Genomic DNA, 21,663 nt, shown 5'->3' on the forward strand with positions numbered 1-21,663 from the left:
GGTGAATTAAGGTGTAAATGTAGAAATTAATAATATGCTCCAAGTACACTGATGTGTCCTTAAAATGGTCTGAGAATACTGACCATTCTTCAAGAGCTGAAGATCATAAATAGCAGTGCATGATTTCTCTAGTAGTAAATTAATAACCAGAGGAGAAAGAAACAAAACTACCAAGCTGGTTCTCTGTTTCCCACCACCTGTTTAACATAAAGGAGAGGGGAAAAAAAAGTCCAGTTTCCATCAAACCCTTTGTATATACTTTCAAAGTGACTTGCTAAAGGTCCCAAAGCCTACCAAAAAAGCTGGAAGTTGAACCTACATTTCCTGAATTTCAGTTCATAGATCTAAGTTTTGCATGGAAATGATGTCTTGTGATGTCTCAAAACTAAATGCACATACTCCTGGCTTTCTCTGAACCCCCTTCCCCTTATGTAGAGGTTCCCATTCCTCTGCCTCCAATGCATTTCTCCTGTTATATTCTTGCTTCCATGCGTTCTTCCTCATGCTGACACTGACCCTTCCTTCTTCCTCCTTTGCTATTAGGTGGGCTCTTTCTTCATGATTAACCTGTGCCTGGTGGTCATTGCCACACAGTTCTCAGAGACCAAGCAGCGGGAGCACCAGCTGATGCAGGAGCAGAGGGCCCGGTACCTCTCTTCCAGCACTGTTGCCAGCTACATGGAGCCGGGAGACTGCTATGAGGAGATCTTCCAGTACATCTGCCACATCGTGCGCAAAGCCAAGCGCCGCACCCTTGGGCTGTACAACAGCGTGCAGAGCTGGCGCCAGGGCCACGTAGAGCCCAGTGATGCCAAACCAGGCACGAACAGGAAAAACCAGAGGCACTACAGTAAGGATTGCATGGATAATGCTGGAAATGCTAATAGTGGAAATATGACAGTAACTGGGAGCATCTCCCTATGCCAGCTTTCCAAAGACCTGTGCCTACAAAGCACAGAATTAGAACTAGCGTTGGCCATTGAGCATGGTACCATGGCCAGCACACCAGAGCAGGAAGGTGGGGATGACAAGCCAAGAATAGGAATGAAACAGGGCGGCCAGCAGGGAACACAGCTAATCCAGCTCTGAAATCCAAAGACCACAAAGAGATAAAGTTAGAGGCCCTCTCTGAGACTTTTAAAGAGTTCCACGTCTGGCATAGCCAGGTGATGACAGCAGTTTGGGAGAGAGAAGACTTAGGAAGATATGACAAAGTAGGACAAAGGATTGGACTTGGTGACACTGCAGGACCCCCAGAGCTTTTTTCCCAAACTGAGGTGCTGTGGGACCTCAAGAGAGAGGCAAAGAGAGTAGAATTGGAATAGGGTGTTGCCTGAACCTAAGGAGCAATGCTGAAGAAGTCTGTTTGATACGCAAGGGCAGTGGAGATAATTTCTTTTGACAGAAGCACATGCTGTTGTGCAAAATATCACACAAGTTATCATTTAAATTGGATTCCTGGTCAGAAAAGTCACTGTAAAAGTGGTTTTATAGAGTTAGTATTAACTGCCTGCTGACTCCTTTTCTAAATTGTGCTCCCATTAACAAGAAGAGGCAGATTTTCCTTCAGCTGGTCTTGAACACTCAGACTTTCATTTTCTTTGCTTGCTGGGCGAAAAGCTTCTGCAGGCTTCGTGCACTGTGTTAATGAATTAATTGCTTCATTCCCCCAGTGCTCATTCCTTCCAGACCCAAATGAAGGATCAAGGAACAGATATTTAGTTTTCTCACTGAAATTAGGAGATCTGTTCTGATGCAGAATGCAAACTATCAGAAGGTAGTGTTCTTGTGCTACCTCTTCTGGCTTTTTTTAGATGACTTGCAGTTTCCCTAATTCCGAGAGTTCAGCTCAGCCTGGGTGTTCTCAGACCCCACTTGTAGCAGTTCATGACAAAATCATCTCTTGTGATTATTTTTCCCCTCAATTCCCACTTAACACAAGCTACTGAGTCTCAAGCTGTAATTTATCCATTAAACAAAACAATTCTTTCTCTAATGGACATGAATCTCAGTTGAGCCTAATCACTGGCAAGCTAAACAGTACCATGCCTTTTGGAGACACAGCCTGTCACCATAGAGCCCCCAACAGCAACAGCTTATGTTGCTGTTCTTGAGATGATGTGTCAGTGTTTTATCATCCTTACAGCTAAAAAGCCCAGTTATCCTGCCTAAAAGCCAAACAGGTGTCCACTTTCCATATCTCTTTCAAAGCCTTCTCCTTTAAATACAACCATTTCTCTTTCCAGGGCTTTGCCAGCAGCACAACTCTCTTGGCTGCCCTCCTCAGGGCTTGGTACAGCCCATTGCTGTGACAGCAACCTCTGATCCCACTAACTGCCCCCGATGCCATAGAGGGGAGCACGAAACATCCAAAAGGCTCTCTGTCCTGGATAGCACTGATTCAGACCAGGACAATAGAGGAGCCAGTGAGGGGGAGGGAGAAGGCAGCAGAGAGGACCAGGATGCCTCAGCACTGGAGAAAGAGGAGGAGGTGGAAGAAGGAGGGCGGCTGAAGCTCTGCAGTGACATGTGGAGAGAAGTGAGAGTCAAGCTTCGAGTGATTGTGGACAGCAAGTATTTCAACCGTGGGATCATGATTGCAATCCTAGTGAACACTATCAGTATGGGCATTGAGCACCATGAACAGGTAAGGCACGTCAGGGCACAGAGTGGGCAGTGTGGACTGGTGAACCCTGCTGGGGGTTATGGCCTTGCTAAGCAGATGCCTCAACGGAGGCAGAGATTGAGCAATTTGGACCCCAGACTGCAGCACAGATGGTCCCAGCATGGCTTTGGAGAAAGACTCAGGATCTTGCAGGGTCTTTAACTTCCTTATTCCTGCACTTAACCACTTTTACTGTCTCCATGTATTTTCCTCTCACCTCTTTTCAATCTCTTTCTTTTCCTCCTCCCTGCTCACTCATTCATCTTTCTTTTTTTGCCCTATCTTCTTTTTCCATCCACTTTTCTCTTCTTCACCCTCATCTCTTCCATTTTCCCCATCTCTCTCACTCATTTCTCTCTTCATTAGCTTACTGAATCCTTAGTCTATTTGGTTAATTTAATGTGCCCTCCGGGGATGTCACAGGCATTTCACCAGCATCTCAATTCAAATCCATCAGCTTTCTAGCCTTCCCAACTTAATTAAGAGATGCCTGAGCTCATTCTATCTATACAGGAAGGCTAGGAAAGGCACCATCTCCCATCTCCAGTCATGCTGGGGGAGCAGGCAGCTTGATCCTTTCTTTTGCCCTGAGAATAAGAAGTGATAGATATGTCAGGCACAAACAGCAGGTGTAGGCACAGGTTTGACTTTCACGCCAATAGTTTGCAGGCAGCTCTGAATCACTCATGCACTTTATCCTAATGATAGACTTGTAAGATGGAGGAGAATTGTGTGCCCTCATTTGATAGCTGGGAAACAGAAACTGTGGCTACTTTGTGATGTGCAGAGCCAGCATCACAGGGTGTTAAGCGTGTCCATGACCTTACATCTGCATGCTGGCTGGTAGCTCTGCTCCACTTTCCATTAACAGAGTCCATGCTGTAATCCATGTCTCAGACCTATGCTGCCAATGTGAATGTGACCAAGCTTCGTTTCAAGTGCCTACCCAGAACACAAAAGTAAGAGATCACTGCACTACTGAGATGCTAACTGTGTTGAAACTTTGTAGCCAAGGTGAAGTCTAGTCCCAAACACCAGCAGCAGAGGCCGGCAATGTGTCTGGTTCAAGCAAGGCACCCAGATTTGTCCCATACTGATCAGTATGGAGATATCTTGAGACTCAGTGTCTCTTACATTCCCTGTTTGAGGCAACATGGTGTGTGAGTCAGTATTTGAAACCTCAGATGTCTGAATCCCACCCATGTACCAAGCTTCAGCTTTAGATTTTTCATATCCCAGCTAGTTTCTGATACAAGGATGGGAAACCTTAATTTGATCACAGAATGCAAAACTGCACTGTATGCTTCAGTACCAGAAAAATACTGGCAGGAGCTCAGAGTAGAGGAGAATGAAGAAGAGGCTGGAGGGGTTGACTCATGGAAATAGATAAAAAAGAGTGATGTATTTATCACATAGCAGAGAGATGACTAAGGGCTGGAGCTCAGGACAATTTCTCCACTGATGTTTTAAAGATGTGAGTGCCAAGCAGGGAGAGCCATTGTTCCTTCTGGTTTATTGGAGAGAGCGTGAATTAACAGTGTAACAGAAGAATATTTGAGCTGGAGGTAGAGAATTCACTTTCATGTTCTGGCTATTTTATGTGCAGATTTAAGCCCTTTTAGAATGCCTCTATTGTGTTTGTATAGCCTACAGCAGAGTGGGATCTGCCTCTGTAGCCTTGGAGTTTCTAGTAAAAGGTTCTTAATGACACATCCTTAAAATTATGCTATTACTTTTTATCTATAAGTATCTAGGAAAAGCTTGTGACCCTGCATGCTGTTTCTACTAGAAGAGATGTCAGTGAAACTGATCATAACTGAAAAATGTGGTGCAGCTTGTTTATTTAAAACATGTGCACTGAATTCTGCTTCTCTGGCACAAGAAGATTAAAAAATGTTTAGACTATACCATGAATTTCAGGTCCTTTCCATTCAGCAGTAAACTCAGAAGTACAAAGACATTTGTACTTCTCTTTGCTCTCCTTCAGTTTTTCTCAAAACATGCTATCAGTACATCTCAGGCTGATGCTTCATTGCCTCCTTTTCTTTTCTTTTCTTCCTTTCTCTTTTTCCTGCTGGTTTTTTCCTTCCAGAAACAAAAATTTTCACCGAATTAAATCCAGAAAAGCCCCTCTGCCCACCAATAGCTGTTATTTTCAGGGTGACACCATCCTTATGGCTGAAGAATCTTCTGTTGCTTCAGCTACTTCATCATATGCATGTCTTCTGACCCAGAGATGATGTGTGTAGAGACCTCTTGAGCTTTTATTTTCTGATGCATGGGAGATTGCAACCTCAGCCACCCCCTGGGGACATGTTCAGCTGGTCAGAAGGATGTGGGAAGATGTTACAGGTTTGAGCAAACCTGGGAACAGCTCATGGCATGTACATCAGCTCCTTGCTGCTGCACTTTTTCATGGACTATTCACAGGCCAGCTTACCAAAGCACCCACAGCCATCAGGGGTGAGGAAAACTGCAGGAGTGAGGCAGAAGGTTTAGGCTCAGAAACACAGGAACCTGAGGGACAGAGCCCATATGTGAATCTCACCTTGTTACAATTCAGGGGTTTAATACTCACAATGCTTTTCTTGGAGGAGACTTAACAACTCAAACACCTTTACTTGGATTCAAATCACCTTGGAATTTGGCTTGGTTTTTCTTATTCATCCAGTCCTTTGTCCTGTCCTGATTATGTGGCCAAGGCAGCTTCCCATCTCCTTATGTATTTCTTGTGAGGGAAATCAACTCATTTTGGAGAAACTGCACTACTATGAGTAATTTTTAATCCATGAGCATATCAAGTTATCACTTGTAAATAGAAAAGTTTATCCAAATCCATCAGTGTGCAATATACCATGTAATATTCCCACTGTTAGGCCTTCAAATATTGCTGAGACATTGCCTAAGTCAAACCCCATGATTTCAAGCTTTATCCTGCTTGAAATGTTTTTTGCAGCTCTTCACATTTGCTTCTATTTGGAAGTGTCTATTTTTAAAATCCAGTATAGAAAATATTAGATTGTCCAGAAGGATCCTTTTAAGAGGCTTACTTTTTCCTAAATATTCACAGTGTTTTTGGTCCTGCCCAATTTTCTCCCTTATTCAGCATGAGGATGAAAGGCTGGTCCTAGGCTGAATTTCTTGTCATGTGTTTCTTGAACGGCCTGTTGGACTCAAACTTCTTTGCCATTAGCAGCCCTGTTAGACTATTGCTGAGTAACTTGGTTTATCTTCTCCAGTATCTACTTACAGTTTTCCTTCACGCATCAGATCAATACTTTGTGAGGTCTGGCTATGCGGATTAGAAGATGACCTCTTGTTTTCTAACTAAACTCACACTGTGGATTAGACTTCATATACTTTAGCTTGTGTGGTTTCCCTTTATACCAGCATTTATTGCACTCACTAGTTCCTATTGTATAGTCATTGCTTCACTTTTTACTATTTGCTGCTTGTCAGAAACATTCAGCAAATGTCCAAGCCAGCTCACCATACTGACATTTAGTAAATGATGGAACAGTCTCCCTGGGGTGGTAGATGAAAGTACATTACTTCACTCTTGTAAAACTGGGGTATATAACAAGCCATCACGAAATCCTGTATTGGTTGTGGGGTGGTGTTTAAACTAAGTGAAAGCTAGTTGGTAGATTCCATGGCTGATTTCTACAGCTTTTCTGTTTATTGTCAAGTGACTTTGAAATTGAGAAAATAGGCTGGAGAGACCTTTATGGAATATTCTTTCTCATGCTCTCAGAAGCAGTGATGTGCAGGTGCAGTTCAGGGGTTTGGTCTGCATAGATCACATCAATTACCCTTCAGTGTCTAGACAGTTGCAAATTTACTCCTGGTTAGAAGAAACTTTTCCTGCAGGGGCTTCCTGGTGATCTGCATCTTCTTAACCTTTCCTATGGTACAGGACTTTCTGGGTGTTGTCAGACAATGGACTAATTACATTTTCAGTCTAATCTAACAAAATAACTCTGAAAAGAAGGAAAAAGCTGAGCTGCTGCCCTCTATTGCCCCAGTTCTAGTTTCTGATCACCGGACAAATGTTCTGGAGTAAATCTGACTTATGTATTTCACTCTCAGTATTTGATCTAGAGATGAAGGACTTTATACCATGAAGATGTCAATTAGATAGGTTCATGGCTTGGGAAAGAGATCTGTACACAGAGTAAGTGAAGCATTCTGGTTAAAACTTGGTCCCCTTCAAGCCACCCTCCTTGCTCCAATACTCAGCTCCCACAGTTTTGTTCAAGTTTCACTCCTAGTGTGATAGGTAAATCAGTGTATTTTGTCTTGGCAATATGAACTGACTGCTTGTGGGGAAATTTCTTGTGTTCTTTGGGTTTTCTTGGTCTAAAATAGCCTGGAGTTTAGGCCTTTCCTTGTGGATGCTTCACTTCACTGTTTCTAGGTAAAACTAGGAGGAGGAAGGCTTGCTAAGGGTTTTGATGACAAATGCCTGAATGTTGTCTGTGCAAGCCTGGAGAGCCCTCACATATATGAGGTGACACATCCACTCTGTTGGAGATTCTGTATGTCAGTGGAAAGAAAAGGAGAGAACCACTTCTTGGTGGTTTGCTTGTCCTCTTTATCAAGTTTGCACTTTCCTGGCCAGAGAAGAGTCCCTTGGACCGACAGTGTCCTAGCCACCTACCTCATCCATTGTCACTCATGGCCACACTGACCCAGGAACAAGGGCATCCCCACACAGGACGCAACCCTTGGTGGCCCCCACCCTGCAGCCCTGCACCCCAGCTTATGGCTCTTTACACTCTGTCAAATCACTGGTATCTCCAGAAACAACTGCAGAGCTGGATCTGCCCTTAGCCAGCAAGTGTGCTTCTCCAGCTGGCTCCTCTCTATTTATCTCATCTTTTTTTCCTGACTTAATTTCTATTGTGTTGCTCTTTCTTCCCCATCCTGTACTTCTTTCCTACTCCATTTAAAACAAATCTTTCCTTCTCTACTTATTGTGAGTGCCAATGAGTTTATTTTAATTTTTTTCCAGCTTTGTTTTTAGAGATTTCTCCTTTCCTGCTTTTTTCTCTGCCCATTTCTTTCTTTCTTTCTCTGCCCAGTTTTTCCTGTCCGTTTCTCTGGGAAGGATGCTTTTCTGGAGCTGATCGATGGCCCATTAGAAACAAATTAACATGTGAAGCTTGACTAGACAAACAGATGTTACGGAAGGAAGGAGAGGCAGAGGAAAATGTGACCTTTTCCACAAGCAAATGCAAGCATGGCTTTTCAAACATCAGTTGCTCCCTACAACAGCACAGGAGAGAATGTATGGAAAGCAGAGGGGAGGATAATCCACCATCCTAACCTGTTGCTTTTTTACATTGCTCATTTTCACTGACAAAATCACTTGGTTCAGACTGAAATTGGCATCTCTGTTTAGCATATAGACCTCATGTTCTCGGCAAGTGTCATTTACTGCCTGAGTTTCTGTGAAGTAATCTTCATTTCTCCCTTTCCACGTGCTCTTGCTCATTCTTTCTTTCTCTTCATTCTTATCTCCCTTCTTTCCATGTCAGTTTCAGGATGGTATTGTTATTCAGATGTAATTATGGATGGAATTGAGCCACCTCCCCTTTTTTAATTTTAAAGAGATGGATTATTTTATTAAAAGCTGCAATGAGGAGTGCAAGAAATTAGCAAAGGGCACGGGAAGCCATAGGTGTGAGGAGCAGATTTCAGTAAATTTGCTCACCTGGGAGGACCTGGGCCCCTGGGGGCCTCAGAGCAGGAGTTAAAGCAGCCCTCAGCTTCAGGCAGAGGGTCAGAACCAACCAGATCACTGGACAGCCTTAGCAGTCTCATAAAGTCCGAAGGTTATGGGTTGTCTAGCCTGGCCCCAAGATGCCATCTGTTGCCTTGGGAAGAATTTTTGTCTCTGGCAATATTTTGTACCTTGCCATTGCTGTGGTAGTCTTCCTGAGCTAGGTATGTGTGTGTCTGTTAAGTGCAAACATGGGCAGACTTGCATGTCTTGCCCCTCACACATCTGATCTTGTGTGAGATCTCAGCCCTTGCTGTTTTGCCTGGTGCAGTTCTAGTCCCCAGGTGAGAGGTGCTTTGAGCACATAAGTCCATCCCAAAATCAGTGCAGGGAATGCCTCCATTTCACAGGGGATGACAGGTTGCTGGCATCCCTCATCAATGATATCAGCACAGCTTCTACTTTCCTCATTTCAACATTCCTGAGGAAATGGTCTAGACCCCTTCCTGACCTTGTCAGAGAAGTTTCTGAAGCAGCACACAGTGAAGAAAAAGTCATTAATTCAGAAAACAAAAGGAGGAGTAATTTAATTTGTTAGAGTTGTTCCACTAATGGAATCATTAAAACACTTTCTCTTATACATGCAAACACACTCATCTCTGCTGGAGAAGACAGGGAGTGCAAAACATGTCAGAGAGTTAACAGGAATAAAAATGCCCAATGCAGGGTTAGGTTGTCTTTTTTTTTTTTCCAAAAGTCATCCCTAGAATTTTTCACCTTGTGCTCTTGCCTTTCTCTTCTTGCTGTCCATTTTTCTCTTTTCTTCATCCTGTACTGTTCTTCCTGTCCCGTACAGGTAGGTTTTAGCAGTTTGCCTCTCCTCGCTGTTGTCTTATTCATTTAGCTCAATATTAACTTGGGTAATTTTGAAACCCCTTGGAGGATACAGGCATAAGAAAAGACTGATGGAGCAAAACCAGCAAACTAATGCATACCAAAGATTTGATGGGGATGGAAAAATGGGGAAGTGAAAAAATAGAAGGGAAAGGGGCAGATAAGCGTGGTGAGACCTAGAGGAAGATGGAGAACTGTTTTCTTGTCATTCTAATGTTTTCAGAATTTCAGCAACAAAATGTGCCAGCTACCTGTGGAAACCTCAGAGTAAAAAATTCTTGACAGAAGAGACTGACCACAGATCAGCCACTTTTGCCCTGCTTAAATAATACATTCTTTGCACAAAATAAAGGAGCTTTAGCTGGGGGAATGGAATATGGAATAGAATGTGGGAAATATTTGGTTGGCCTTCTCTGTGTGAATGGTTGTGGGGTTCCTGACCACCTCTAGTAAAAGAATTTGTTAGGGACATAATTCACGATGAAGGCAGCAAATATTCAAAGGAGTTGGAGTGAAAGAGGTTCTATTCAGCTCACTCTAATCTCACCAATGGAAGCTTAGCAGCTCCCAACAAACTCTGTTCTCCGGGAAGGGTGACACATTAATTCCCATAATTTTGGGGCTCTTTCAATTCTGACTCTGAATTTGCATTTTCTTCAGCCAGAGGAATTGACCAACATCTTGGAGATCAGCAACGTTGTCTTTACAAGCATGTTTGCTCTGGAGATGATCCTGAAACTTGCTGCTTTTGGTCTCTTTGATTACCTTCGCAACCCCTACAACATCTTCGACAGCATCATCGTCATCATCAGGTGACAAGGGCCTTGGGGGTCAACTGAAACACACATAGAAAAAGAGTACCACAGAGCTTGCACACCTTTTCAGAAGGGATTTAGCAGCTCTACTAGGAGGAATCTGAGCTGATGCACAAGGCCAAGGATTGGGAGACAAAGATGTCTTTTCCCAACACTTGATGTTGGTGCAACACAAGCTACAGAGCACTTCTGTCCCTCCATTCTCTCCTCTGTAGAATAGAGGCAACAGCAACTGCCTTGTTAAGTCCATAATAAATACTATCTGTGAAAACTTTTTAAAATGCACAAATTGAGGAAGCTTCAAAGGTTTAATATGTGATGAATGAACTTCTCTTGCTGGAATTTAATGCTGAAATCCTTTCTTCATTCCTGGAAAATGCAGTTGCCTCATTCATGCTCTTAAGGCATAAATGCAGCTTTCAACACATAAGTATAAGCCTATAGTATATACTTCTGTCTTGCTCAGACAGATTTTCTTTCTCACTCCTTTATACTGACAGTGCAGAGGTGAAAACTTAGCATTGTTATTCCTCACTCTCTTTTGTTTGTCCACTTGTCTTTCATTTTGTCCCTCACTCTCCCTGTGCCTCTCTGGACCACAGCATTTGGGAGATCATTGGCCAGGCAGACGGGGGCCTTTCCGTGCTGAGGACTTTCCGTCTCCTTCGGGTGCTGAAGCTGGTGCGTTTCATGCCTGCGCTGCGCCGCCAACTTGTGGTGCTGATGAAGACTATGGACAACGTAGCCACTTTCTGCATGCTCCTCATGCTCTTCATCTTTATATTCAGGTGAGGAGGCAGCTAGTTGGCTTTCAGTGTTTTGGAGTGGCACTGCATTGCTCATGGGGACAGAGCTTCAGACCATGATTGCATAACTCATCTTGCTCATTACTTTAGGCTAAGGCAGCACTGACAACCATATATTTGTTCATAAGGGCTGAACTTACTGTTGTCCTAATTTGGGTTCAGCAGCTGAAGATTTTGGCCGGGATGGGGTGGCAAAATAGTGCCACCAGATGTGGATGTTGAGCATAATGTCCCATTGCAGGATAGGTGAAGCCTCTTGGTAATCAACACTGGTTAAGGGGAGCAGTTCAGTCTGGAGGCTGGAGGAAGCAGGAAGCAACCAAGAAAGTTTCTCTGTGCATCCCATGGATGTACTGATAATGAGATGAAGAAATATGAGAGCAAACAAGAAAATAGAGAGAACAGATTTGAATGACAGTTTGGAGGGAATATGAAGCTCTGAGTCAGCACAGATGGAAAGCAAATTTTTTTGTGAGCTACAAGGGTGCAATATGCAGTTCCTTCTTCACAGATAGGTCCCAGTGGTCTGATTGTGTTGTTGCACCCCTTGCTGTTGTGATGTTATATTAGATTTTAATGAGGAAAAGAGAATTACCCTGAAGAGATCATTGTGGTGGCAGAGATATTTATATTTGACACCATCTCCCCTTCTTGCCCCAAAGCATCCTGGGAATGCACATCTTTGGTTGCAAGTTCAGCCTCAGGACAGACACAGGAGATACAGTTCCTGACCGAAAGAATTTTGACTCCCTGCTTTGGGCCATCGTCACTGTCTTCCAGGTGAGCCCACTTTGCTCCCTCTGTGTGGGGCAGGTAAAGTGAAGAGGATTGGATGATGCTTTTTCCTCATTGCAGAGTGCTGCACTCATTCCTGACAGCATAAAAAGCTGCATAAAAGACTTCCTCATGATATTTGGAGGAAGAACTGATCCATATCTTAAACAGGGGAGTTCCTTCCTTCCTAAGGAACAACTTGCAAAGGTCACTCCTTTTGTGGCAACTCCCAAGTTTAACACTATCGTCTCAGCACGTGACTGCCCTAATGGTTGCTCGTTTCCTCTTGCTCAGCTACCATTTTTGGTGCAGTACCACAGCTGGGTGATGACAGTGGGTGTGTGGTTACGGGGAAGTTAAGAGGCCTGGACATGGTCCTGATGTGTATTCCTTCACTGTCCTTTCCTGGGAATCCCCTTCATGTTCTTCTTTCACATTTTTCTGACCTCTGCTTCTGGTTGCAGATCCTAACCCAGGAGGACTGGAATGTTGTACTCTATAATGGCATGGCCTCCACCTCGCCATGGGCTTCCCTCTACTTTGTGGCTCTCATGACATTTGGCAATTATGTACTCTTTAATCTGCTGGTGGCCATTCTTGTGGAGGGGTTCCAGGCTGAGGTGAGTTGCCATCAGAAGAAGGAATAGAGGTGCTAAAAAGGTAAACTTTGAGACACACTTTGAGAATAGTGGACTGGATGACTTTCGAAGTATCACACCTCTGTCATTTCACTCCTGAAGTTAGGGTGCTCCTTAATTAAAAAAGAAAAAAAAAGACTGTGTAAACGCTTGGAAGGAAAGAGACGGGCTTTCTGGAAGGGAATTCTCAATTTCCATCCTGTGATCCCAGTAACACAACACACCCTACCCCCAGGGTGAGTCCTTTACCCCTCTGAAAGCAAGAATGCAGTACATCAGCCATCCCAAATCACACAAGATCCACATACTGGATGCTTGACTGTCAAGGACAATTTTGCAGTTGTTTCAGCAATGAAAGACAAGAACAAATGATCTTTTCTGTTTGAGTTCACAGATTCTAAATTTTTGTGTTCCAGGGAGATGCCAACCGGTCGTACTCAGATGAAGATCAGAGTTCATCCAACATGGAGGAGTTTGATCAGTTCCAAGAGATCCAGGAAGGCCTAGGTACAGTAGCTCCAACAGTCTTATTTGCTTATGTCCTGATGCTGTTGCATGAAAAATCTAAAAGCAGATTCTGGAGAAATTCTCTCCCATCTCCAAGAATTTACCAGTTTTCATTTTGAACTTTATGCTAGTTTGTGGTGCTCCCTGTGGAAAAACAGAGGCATGTTGACATCCTGAGGGATGTGGTGGCTAAGTGGAGTGCTTCTTGAATGACCTCCAGAAGAGCTACTGGAAGTCAGAAGTGAGACTGTCTCTGCTCTGCTTCAGGGGCACTATTTCAGGAACACTGTGTCCAAAAAGGGGACCTACATTTGGAGAGGGAGTACCTAGACATTAAAAAAGGACTCAGACAAGTCTGAAAGTCTTGCTTCAGCAAGAGACTAATGAAGCTTAGAGAAACCAGAAAAGTGTCTTGATCACTCGCTCTATAGTTGTAGACCATAAGGAGAGATTTCTGATGGTAGATAGCTCTTTAATTGAGCAGAAAAAAAGCATAATGAGATTATAAAGGTTGGAAGCTTAAGCTAGACAAATTGAGGCTGAAAAAAGCCACATATTTTCAAGGAAAGATAATTAACAGTTGGAACAATCTGTGTACAAACTGCCTGGTAAGGTCTCCATTCCTCAAAGTCTCCTCAAAGGCTGTGAGTCTTTCTACAAGAGATATCACACTTCAGACAGGCCTTGGTGGCAGGGAGTAGCAAGAATAGCTAGCTCTGCAATCCATGGTGAATGAGGAGCTGAGGGGGACAGAGAGACGGGCAGGAGAGCAGGGACCACACTTACAGTACTTGAACAGGGTGAGCAGAGCGGTCCACTGGCACTAGCAAGGGTCAGCCAAAGGTTCAGTGATTACCAGGCAAGTCCATAGTAGTGAGGTGGGTCTGAGGTTAAGCTACAAAGTCCAGTCAGTATGACAAGATCAGGATAAGAAAAATGCAAGAAAAGGCACAAGCAGACTCACAGCACAACCCAGGCATGCATGACATGCACGTCTGGGCTTAAATGCAGCTTGCACAGAGCAGTGGCTCCAGTATTGGCTTGTCACAGCTTTTCCCTGCAACTTAGGTCTTTTCAAAGCAGTCCAATCCTGAGTTACTTGGCTGCACCATCTCAGAGCTTGCATTGAATGTAGGCAGTAAAAACCCCTGAGACAGAAGATGGGGAAGAGGTTATAGAGGTGTTGGTGCAGTCATACCTGTGATGCAGCTATGGATAGGTGACTTTCATTATGCAGTAGTCAAACAGGAATGATAGTTCCAGTCCTTTCAGGCATTAAAAATTCAATACCCTGTCTTCTCCATGCAGCTCGTCAAATGCTGATGGTCATCCACAGCACCCAACATATCCCTCAAAAATGTCTTGGATCTTCAAGGTCAATGATCAGTCATTTGATGAAGCACAGTGGTAGTAGGATAGACTGGGATACAGCATTTGTTTGCAATATGATTGCAGGAATTTTAAGGTGACCCTAATGCATAGGTGGCTGTGCCTATCCCTACATCTTGGTTTCTTGCTCTGTGTTTCAGCCAAACTGCTTTAAGTAGACAGTCTGACAGTTGGTGGTATTTGTTCAAACCTGAAGATGCTGGTGCCTGTTCTGGGCAGGCAGAAGTACACCCTCATCCCCTTGTTAGGGTTCAGCTTCACGCTCTGCCTGTTGGCCTGAGGCTGCCTGACCACCACTCTGCTCGTCTGTCTGTCCTCAAGGAAAGCTGCAGTCAGTTTTGGAAACTGAGGAGATTAATGTCTTCCAAGCTTGCAGTGCTTTTGTCACAGCATCCTAAATCAGGGGAATCGGGGTTGATTGATGCTAAAGAGCTAATATCCTGTTAGCTGCTGTTCACATGCTAAACCACTCAGAAGTTGAAGTAGTCACTGCATAGTGAGGAACCCACATTCTTCTTTTCTCATCCTTCTTTCTGTATCTTTCCACTCAGATCCCAAGCTCTGTGCAATTCCTGTAACACCTAATGGACACTTGGACACATCCTTGCCCTCTTCCAACTCACCCACAACTGCTGGGGGTGTAACCAATGCTTCACGCAACTCCCTGCAACTCGACCAGATCCGTGTTGCCGTTGGCTCCCGGAAGAGCAGTGTGATGTCCCTGGGGAGAATGACCTATGACCAGCGGTCCTTGGTAAGTGAGTGTGTCATACCCTTCTTTTGATGGCCAAGCACTTTGTTGCCTTTCTGTCGTCACCTGGGGATTGCCGTGAAGGGTTGCACTGATGCTGTAGGCTTCTAACAGAAGTGCATTGCCTGTCTTGAGAATCCAGGTCAGTTCACATTATTTATCTAAATTTCCAGATTTTTGACATTTATTCCCAGGTTACTTATCTATATTCTGTTGAGTGTGCAATTCTATTCTATATCTCTGTCTCTCTATATATTTATAGATATCTATAGACATATATATCTCTATTTCATTGAGTGTGAGAAAGGGAGAACACCAAAAGACAGTCTCCTTCTTAGAGTGAAACATATTTTGTCCCCTTGCCCTTTCTTTGTTTTCCTTGAGTGCAGGACACAAAATGATGCCTTGAGCGTGTTAAGAGCACAGAAATATCTAGGTAATGCCTAGTCCCATTACAGCTGTGTTTTCTGGGAGCTTTTGTAACAATGCAGAGAAAAATCTTGATTTGGAGCTCCCCAGAGCAGATCCTGCTGTCCCATAACACTTCCCCAAGCACTGCAGGCTGTCTGCCAAGTGCATCTCAGACCTGTCCGCCTTAGCATATCAGCTTCTGGGCTTTCTACCCACAGCTCTGGGGGATGCATTAGTGCTTAAAGGGTTCATGCCCCTGTTATTTCTAAACAGGGAGAGGTAGCAGCTACATACTACATAATAAGTTGCTGATGTGGTTGGACTAGACTGTTACAAACAAGCCTGTCTCTTTTATTTCTTCATTTTACTAAGACTGTACTCAAAAGACAGTGTGTCAGATTATCCATCACCCTGTACCTTGTGTTATCCTTTACCCCAGGGCAGCGTAAAAAGCTGCCAATCAGATTTTTTGAGAGTTTTATTCTTGCTCTGTGCTGGTGTAACACCTGGCCTTTGGCTTTATTACTTAACTTCACCAGAAGTGCTTTGAACACAGGTGGTGCTGTAAAGTAATTACAGCCAACACCATTGCTAATTCATTATCAATTTATTGTCAGACTTACATAGATTGCTGCTAAATTCCCATCATGCAACTTGCTCAACATCTGATGAAAGGCAACCTTCTGGTTTAGGGGCCCGGAAGTCTGTAATCTGAAATAGGATCACATGCTCCCTTCCTGTGCTCGGAGTCACTGAGTCCCCACCCCACTCTCTTGCAGTCCAGTTCCCGCAGTTCCCACCATGGTACCTGGGGCCGCAGCGGAGCCTGGGGGAGCCGTCGCTCCAGCTGGAACAGCCTGGCCCGGGGACACAGCCTGAAACACAAACATCCCTCAGCCGAGCATGAGTCCCTCCTGTCTGGGGAAACTCACAGAGCAGCAGATGGGGAGCCAGATAGGGCGGTAAGGCTGTTTCATCACCGCCGGACACTCTCTCTGGATAACAAAGGCTCCTGTGATCTGCTGGAGTTGGCCTCGGTCCCATCCAGCCACAGAGTGACGCATAACCTGGGACCACTGCCTGGGGCCAGTGAGCATCAGGACTGCAATGGCAAAATGCCCAGTATTGTCAAGGAGATATTCCCAAAAATGAATAATCGCAAGGAGCGGGGAGAGGATGATGAAGAGATAGATTACGTGAGTATTTGGTAGTGGGAATCTGGGATTACACCACAATGTTGTGGGAAAGCCCACGTTCATTTCCAGGTTTCTGTCTTCTTGATTGTGGATGGGAGAGCTTGCAAAGATGCTTTAGGAAAGCTGGAGGACAGCACTGAATGCAGATGGGACCTTCTTGTCACAGACAAGCTGAAACCACATTGTCAGGCTGCCTGCAAGGCAGCTGTACAGTTGGATGGTGGGAGGAAGGCAGATGTGAGATGCACATATGGTCATTTGGGGATTATTATTTCAGAGTCGTGCAGCCAGTGATTTCTACAGGCTGTGTGAGCAGAGAGCACTTTGCATGGGGAACAGCAGCAGACCAGAACAGGAAGCACAGGCACCAGAGACAAGGCACATGGGTTTGGTGGTGCCAGCCTGGGAGATGGCAATGCCTAGTTTGTGAGCAAATCAAAGGGTGGAAAAAATGGAGCAAGAGTCAGTAGAAATTTGAACAGATATATATGCTGTATGAAATCTCAAGCCCAAGTGCCAAGAGAAGACCTTTTTGTCCTGGCTTCTCATTTAGCTGAGGTAAGAACAAAACCTTGTCCTCATGTAACAAAGGCCCTCCAACAGCTCTGAGAAGGTATCTTGCACAACATCCTGATCTAGAAGGGACACCAGCAATTTTATTCATGAGAATCTGGAGAAGAAAGCAGATGCTAAGAGGTTAACAGGCACTGGCAAAGCAGCTTCTACCTTCTTTTCTGTGACTTGTTGCCTTTGAGTTGATTTCCTCATTTAGGGGCTTAGAGAAAGGCAGGTAGTGCACTTGGTGGACTGCAGGTAGTGATGTTTTTGGGTCAGGTGTGAAAGGAATAGTGTCTCTCTCTCTCAGGTATACGGGAAGGTAACCAGGGCACTTACTTCTTCTGCACCCCTACAGAGCTTGTGCTTTCGCATTCAGAAGATGATGGAAGTCTATAAACCAGACTGGTGTGAGTTACGGGAAGACTGGTCCATATATCTCTTCTCTCCACAGAACAGGTTTGTGCAATTTTTGCCATGAGAGGTTGAAAAGATAGGGCAGAGTCTTTTGCTGTGCTGGCCACATCCCCAAATGTTAGGTTGCGACTTTAAACTTAACAGCTGGGAAGTATTTTCTCCTCCATTTTCCCTTCTACAGCCAAATAACTTACCTTTTCTTAGATTCTGGAGATGAAACAGAGGTTGAGCGTCCTAAATAGCTATTGTGATCTTCCCTCCCTTTGGAGCATCCCAATTTTATTTTGTGTAATCATAAATATTTATAGCAAAGCAAGGCAGGGAATACTAATGTTAGCCCAAAAAGGATAAAGAATGTATTATTAATGACTCCATAATACTGATACTTCCTCCCCTGGTACCAGAACAGTCTCTCCATTTCATTTATAGTCCCAATATCAACTTATGAGCAGTCATACCACACCTTTTAGCATAAAGTTAGAATTCTTCTTGCCTAAACAAAAAGAAATTAGTGTTAAATTCTTCCTGCTAAAGAGGTCTTCCCACCAGGAAAAAGTGTCCCAGTACCCCAGCCAGCAGTGTTCTCACCCATGTGCATTGACTCTTGAAAAGAAAGGGTGTTTATTATAGGTCATGGGGGAAAACTTTTTGCTCTGACAGCTTTATTAATGTGCCCATTGTCATTCAGAAGTGTTGTCCTCATGACTGCTAACCTACTTGCCTCTCCTCAGCTTTCAGCATGTAGCCTCTTTGCTTGGGAGGTATAAAGTTTGAGTTTGGGAGGTGTGCTGGTTTAAAGGTAAACCAGCAGGAGAAATGAACACAACACAAAAGAGATTATAAGTCAGAGTTACAATTTAATAACAATTTTACAATAAATGCAATGGCACAAAGAGAAATTGGTTTTGACCCATAAACCCCAGACGTATAACCCAGCAAGCTGGGGCACAAACACAATGGTGTTTGTTAGCCCCTGTGCTGAGACCCACATGGTTTCTCTGAGTCCAAAGCAAAAGGAAGTGAAGAACCTGTCAGTGCAGATGACGGCTGCAGTCTGGTGAAGAGTGGTGGTCGCAGTCTGGTTGAGAGTGGTGGTCTCCTCCTGTCGAGGTTCTGGTCCTCCTCTGGATTTGATGAGTGGTCCCCTGAGGTCTTCAAACCTCAAGATTATGTACCCTCTGGTCCAGGTGGGAGCACCCACTAGCTCCCCCAGGGCAGACAGTTACACAGTGGGTGATCTGACTCTGTGAGTCATGGGGTATTTTGGAATCATTGATGGCCCATTAGCAGACACGCCCCCTCAGGCTGGGTGTGAAGTGCTAACAACTCCCTGGAGGGGAGTTATCACAGTTCTTATCTCACAGGCTTCTTTCACACCCAGTTCACAGCCTGAGGAGTCTGGTGTGCCCTGGGCAGCTGCTGCAAATGGTCCATTGTTAACAGTTCTTGGGAAATGAATAAAGGGTGTAGGATACATAGCTTTGGTCACTCCCGGACAGTGATTAACTGTTCCCACCTGTTGAACTAGGACAGGAGGAAAACTGGAACTCAGCCTCTTCCTTACAAGGCAAGAGAGAAGCGCAATGGTTAGGAAACCACTCTAACACTGGGGATATGGATGGACATTCAGCTCCTTCTGCTGTTCCAGTCTCCCCGTGTGACCATGGACCATCCTGGGATATTGCCATGTCAACAGACATCAGTACCAGTGATAGAAAATCTGCTATGTTAGAGTCCAGTTTTAGCCACAACTCTTAATTATCTGTCCTCATGGCTCCTAAATTCACTCTGCCCAAGGCACAAGTACCTACTGGAACTCTCTTGCAGGTTTCGCCTCCTCTGCCAAACCATCATTGCTCACAAGCTCTTCGACCATGTCGTGCTGGCTTTCATCTTCCTGAACTGCATCACAATTGCCCTGGAGAGACCACAGATTGAGCACAGAAGCATGGTGAGCACAATTACCTGCCACTTGTGTCTTTAGCACAACCTCTAGCCATGGTCCTTAAGTGTTTCTGGGACTGGTATGACCTCGAAGAACTTCAGTATTAAACACCAATTCCCACTGAGTTCAAATGCCCAAGTACTAATAATTGACATAGTGTGTGCGCTTCCCCTGCAATGTCTTATAGTGGGGCAACCGCCTTTATAATACAGAAATCCTAGTTGCTTCTTTCATGGAAAGCAAGAGAGTTCTCCAGGAACCTGCATGTAAGAGTTGAATGGCAAAAGTGACAAGAACTAGGGACTGAAAGATGGAATTAACTTCCATCCTATAGGGATGGCATGCCATCATTCATGTATGCTACTCTTGAGCTATTTTGGAGGTGGCTCAAGCTGGCAAGTGAAATTACTTTTTCTACTTGTCTGCCTTAGCTGACTCCCAGACTCTAGTCTACTCAGATACAATCCGTGGTCAGTGCTCAGCAGCTCTTTGAAAAGCAGTCCCAGGTCAGTGCAGCAGATCAGGACTGAGCAGCAGTGCCAGAACAGGGCAGAGAGTGCCTTGAAACCAGATTTGCAGAATACATTGCAAATCCCATCTGCTATGCTCTTGCAGAGATGTATAGGATCCTGTCCTGCCTGTGGCACAGAGCTGAGCCAAGGTGTATGAGCTGAAAGCTGCCTAGCACTGGCCTCTGCCAAGGGTGCATTCCTTATTGAATGTAAAAGGAGGGAACTCACAGAGTAACAAGAAGAAGTCAAGATATATTTAAGGTCTTTCTCTGTTTCTTTGTTTTGGGTGTTTTGGTTTTGTTTTTTTTTCCCTAGGAGAGGATCTTTCTCACTGTGTCCAACTACATTTTCACAGCAATTTTTGTAGCTGAGATGACACTGAAGGTAAGTTACTGGAGTTAAGCAGCTCAGGGCCTTTTTCCAGTGTTAAACATGGTTCATAATTGCTCAGCACCCTTTTAAAATTTGTCCACCTTTTCAGTGTGCCAGGCTTTTCCTCTACCATGGTAAAGGCAGATACTGCCTGGGGTTGAGTCCTGTCTTTGTCAGGCATGGAGGGGATGTTTATCCTAGACTTTAGATCCAATTGAATCTTAGCATCCATGGGGGTTAGCTGGCCTTTAGGTATGGATTTTGTAATGATGCGAAATGTCCGTTCCCTTTCTTCTAGAGCAAGAATGGAGAAATAACAACAATATTAATAACGTGTTCTTAGATAATTATTCAATAGATGTCTTAAGTACTTTGCAACAATCAGGAGACCTTGTTACTCTCTTCTTGTGGATGGGAAAGAGCCCTAAAACGGTGTGCCTGAAGTTAAATCCCTAGAATTCATATCTGAATTTCAGCCACTCCTTCCCGTGTGTTAAGCTCTCCCCAAGGACAGCAATTTCTGTAGCACCTGCTGTTTTTGAGAACTGCTGACAAACAAACTACTTCCTTAAGAGCCTAAGTATGGATTTTGGTGCCTGACTTTACCTCCCAGTTGATCTTTGGACTGGGACACTTGCCCCAGGTCTGTGGTATGGCAGGGAAAGCTTTCCTGCATGTTCCCTACAGTACAGTATCCTGTCACTCAAGGAAGCAGAAAAAAGGGTGAGAAGAGGCCATGGCCCTATTATTTCTGGAGTTTTGTGCCACCACTTTCCCCAAAGACATTTTCCTTCACAAATATCCAGGTGAAAGAAAAATATTATGAGATTACATTTCAATGTCATGAGGAATTGATAACTATTCCCCATCCTCCCACGTTCTCCACAGTTGCCCTCTACCGAATAACATGAAGATGAGCCGTTTCACCCCCTCGTCTCTCCCCTCTCTTGCAGGTGGTCTCTCTAGGCCTGTATTTTGGGGACCAGGCTTATCTCCGCAGCAGCTGGAACATCTTGGATGGCTTCTTGGTCTTCGTGTCTATCATTGACATTGTGGTCTCAGTGGCCTCTGCTGGTGGTGCCAAAATCCTGGGGGTGCTGCGAGTTCTCCGGTTGCTGCGCACCTTACGTCCCCTCCGGTCAGAACCCCACCGAGCCCTGCTCAGCCTCCTCTTCCCACTGGTTCTCCCCAGGAGGGGTCCCAGAATGAGTTTCATCTGTGACAGGAAAATTGTTGTCTTCAGTAAGCCACAGGGAGGTTCCCCTTAGCCATATGACTCTGATGCTGGAGA

At 44.5% G+C, this 21,663-nt stretch overlaps 2 protein-coding genes across 4 annotated transcripts in view; both read left to right on the plus strand.

Annotated features, from left to right (window-relative positions):
• Positions 1-16,434, plus strand: part of CACNA1I (calcium voltage-gated channel subunit alpha1 I) — a 185,758-nt gene extending 169,324 nt beyond the window's left edge. The window contains exons 11-20 of the mRNA XM_071550077.1: positions 544-1,018; positions 2,247-2,647; positions 9,945-10,096; positions 10,702-10,887; positions 11,568-11,685; positions 12,144-12,299; positions 12,734-12,824; positions 14,765-14,967; positions 16,155-16,383; positions 16,430-16,434. Of these exons, the coding sequence (XP_071406178.1) occupies positions 544-1,018; positions 2,247-2,647; positions 9,945-10,096; positions 10,702-10,887; positions 11,568-11,685; positions 12,144-12,299; positions 12,734-12,824; positions 14,765-14,967; positions 16,155-16,383; positions 16,430-16,434 (2,016 nt within the window). The remainder of the gene's footprint in view (positions 1-543; positions 1,019-2,246; positions 2,648-9,944; positions 10,097-10,701; positions 10,888-11,567; positions 11,686-12,143; positions 12,300-12,733; positions 12,825-14,764; positions 14,968-16,154; positions 16,384-16,429) is intronic.
• Positions 16,435-16,444: 10 nt separating this feature from the next.
• Positions 16,445-21,663, plus strand: part of LOC139670295 (voltage-dependent T-type calcium channel subunit alpha-1I-like) — a 29,128-nt gene continuing 23,909 nt past the window's right edge. For all 3 annotated transcript variants that reach the window (XM_071551804.1, XM_071551805.1, XM_071551806.1), the window contains exons 1-5: positions 16,445-16,571; positions 17,485-17,585; positions 19,371-19,494; positions 20,316-20,384; positions 21,326-21,510. In XM_071551804.1, the coding sequence (XP_071407905.1) occupies positions 16,491-16,571; positions 17,485-17,585; positions 19,371-19,494; positions 20,316-20,384; positions 21,326-21,510 (560 nt within the window). In that variant the 5' untranslated portion in view covers positions 16,445-16,490. The remainder of the gene's footprint in view (positions 16,572-17,484; positions 17,586-19,370; positions 19,495-20,315; positions 20,385-21,325; positions 21,511-21,663) is intronic.

Source organism: Pithys albifrons, chromosome 3, assembly GCF_047495875.1.
Source record: "Pithys albifrons albifrons isolate INPA30051 chromosome 3, PitAlb_v1, whole genome shotgun sequence".
Taxonomy (NCBI): Eukaryota; Metazoa; Chordata; class Aves; order Passeriformes; family Thamnophilidae; genus Pithys; species Pithys albifrons.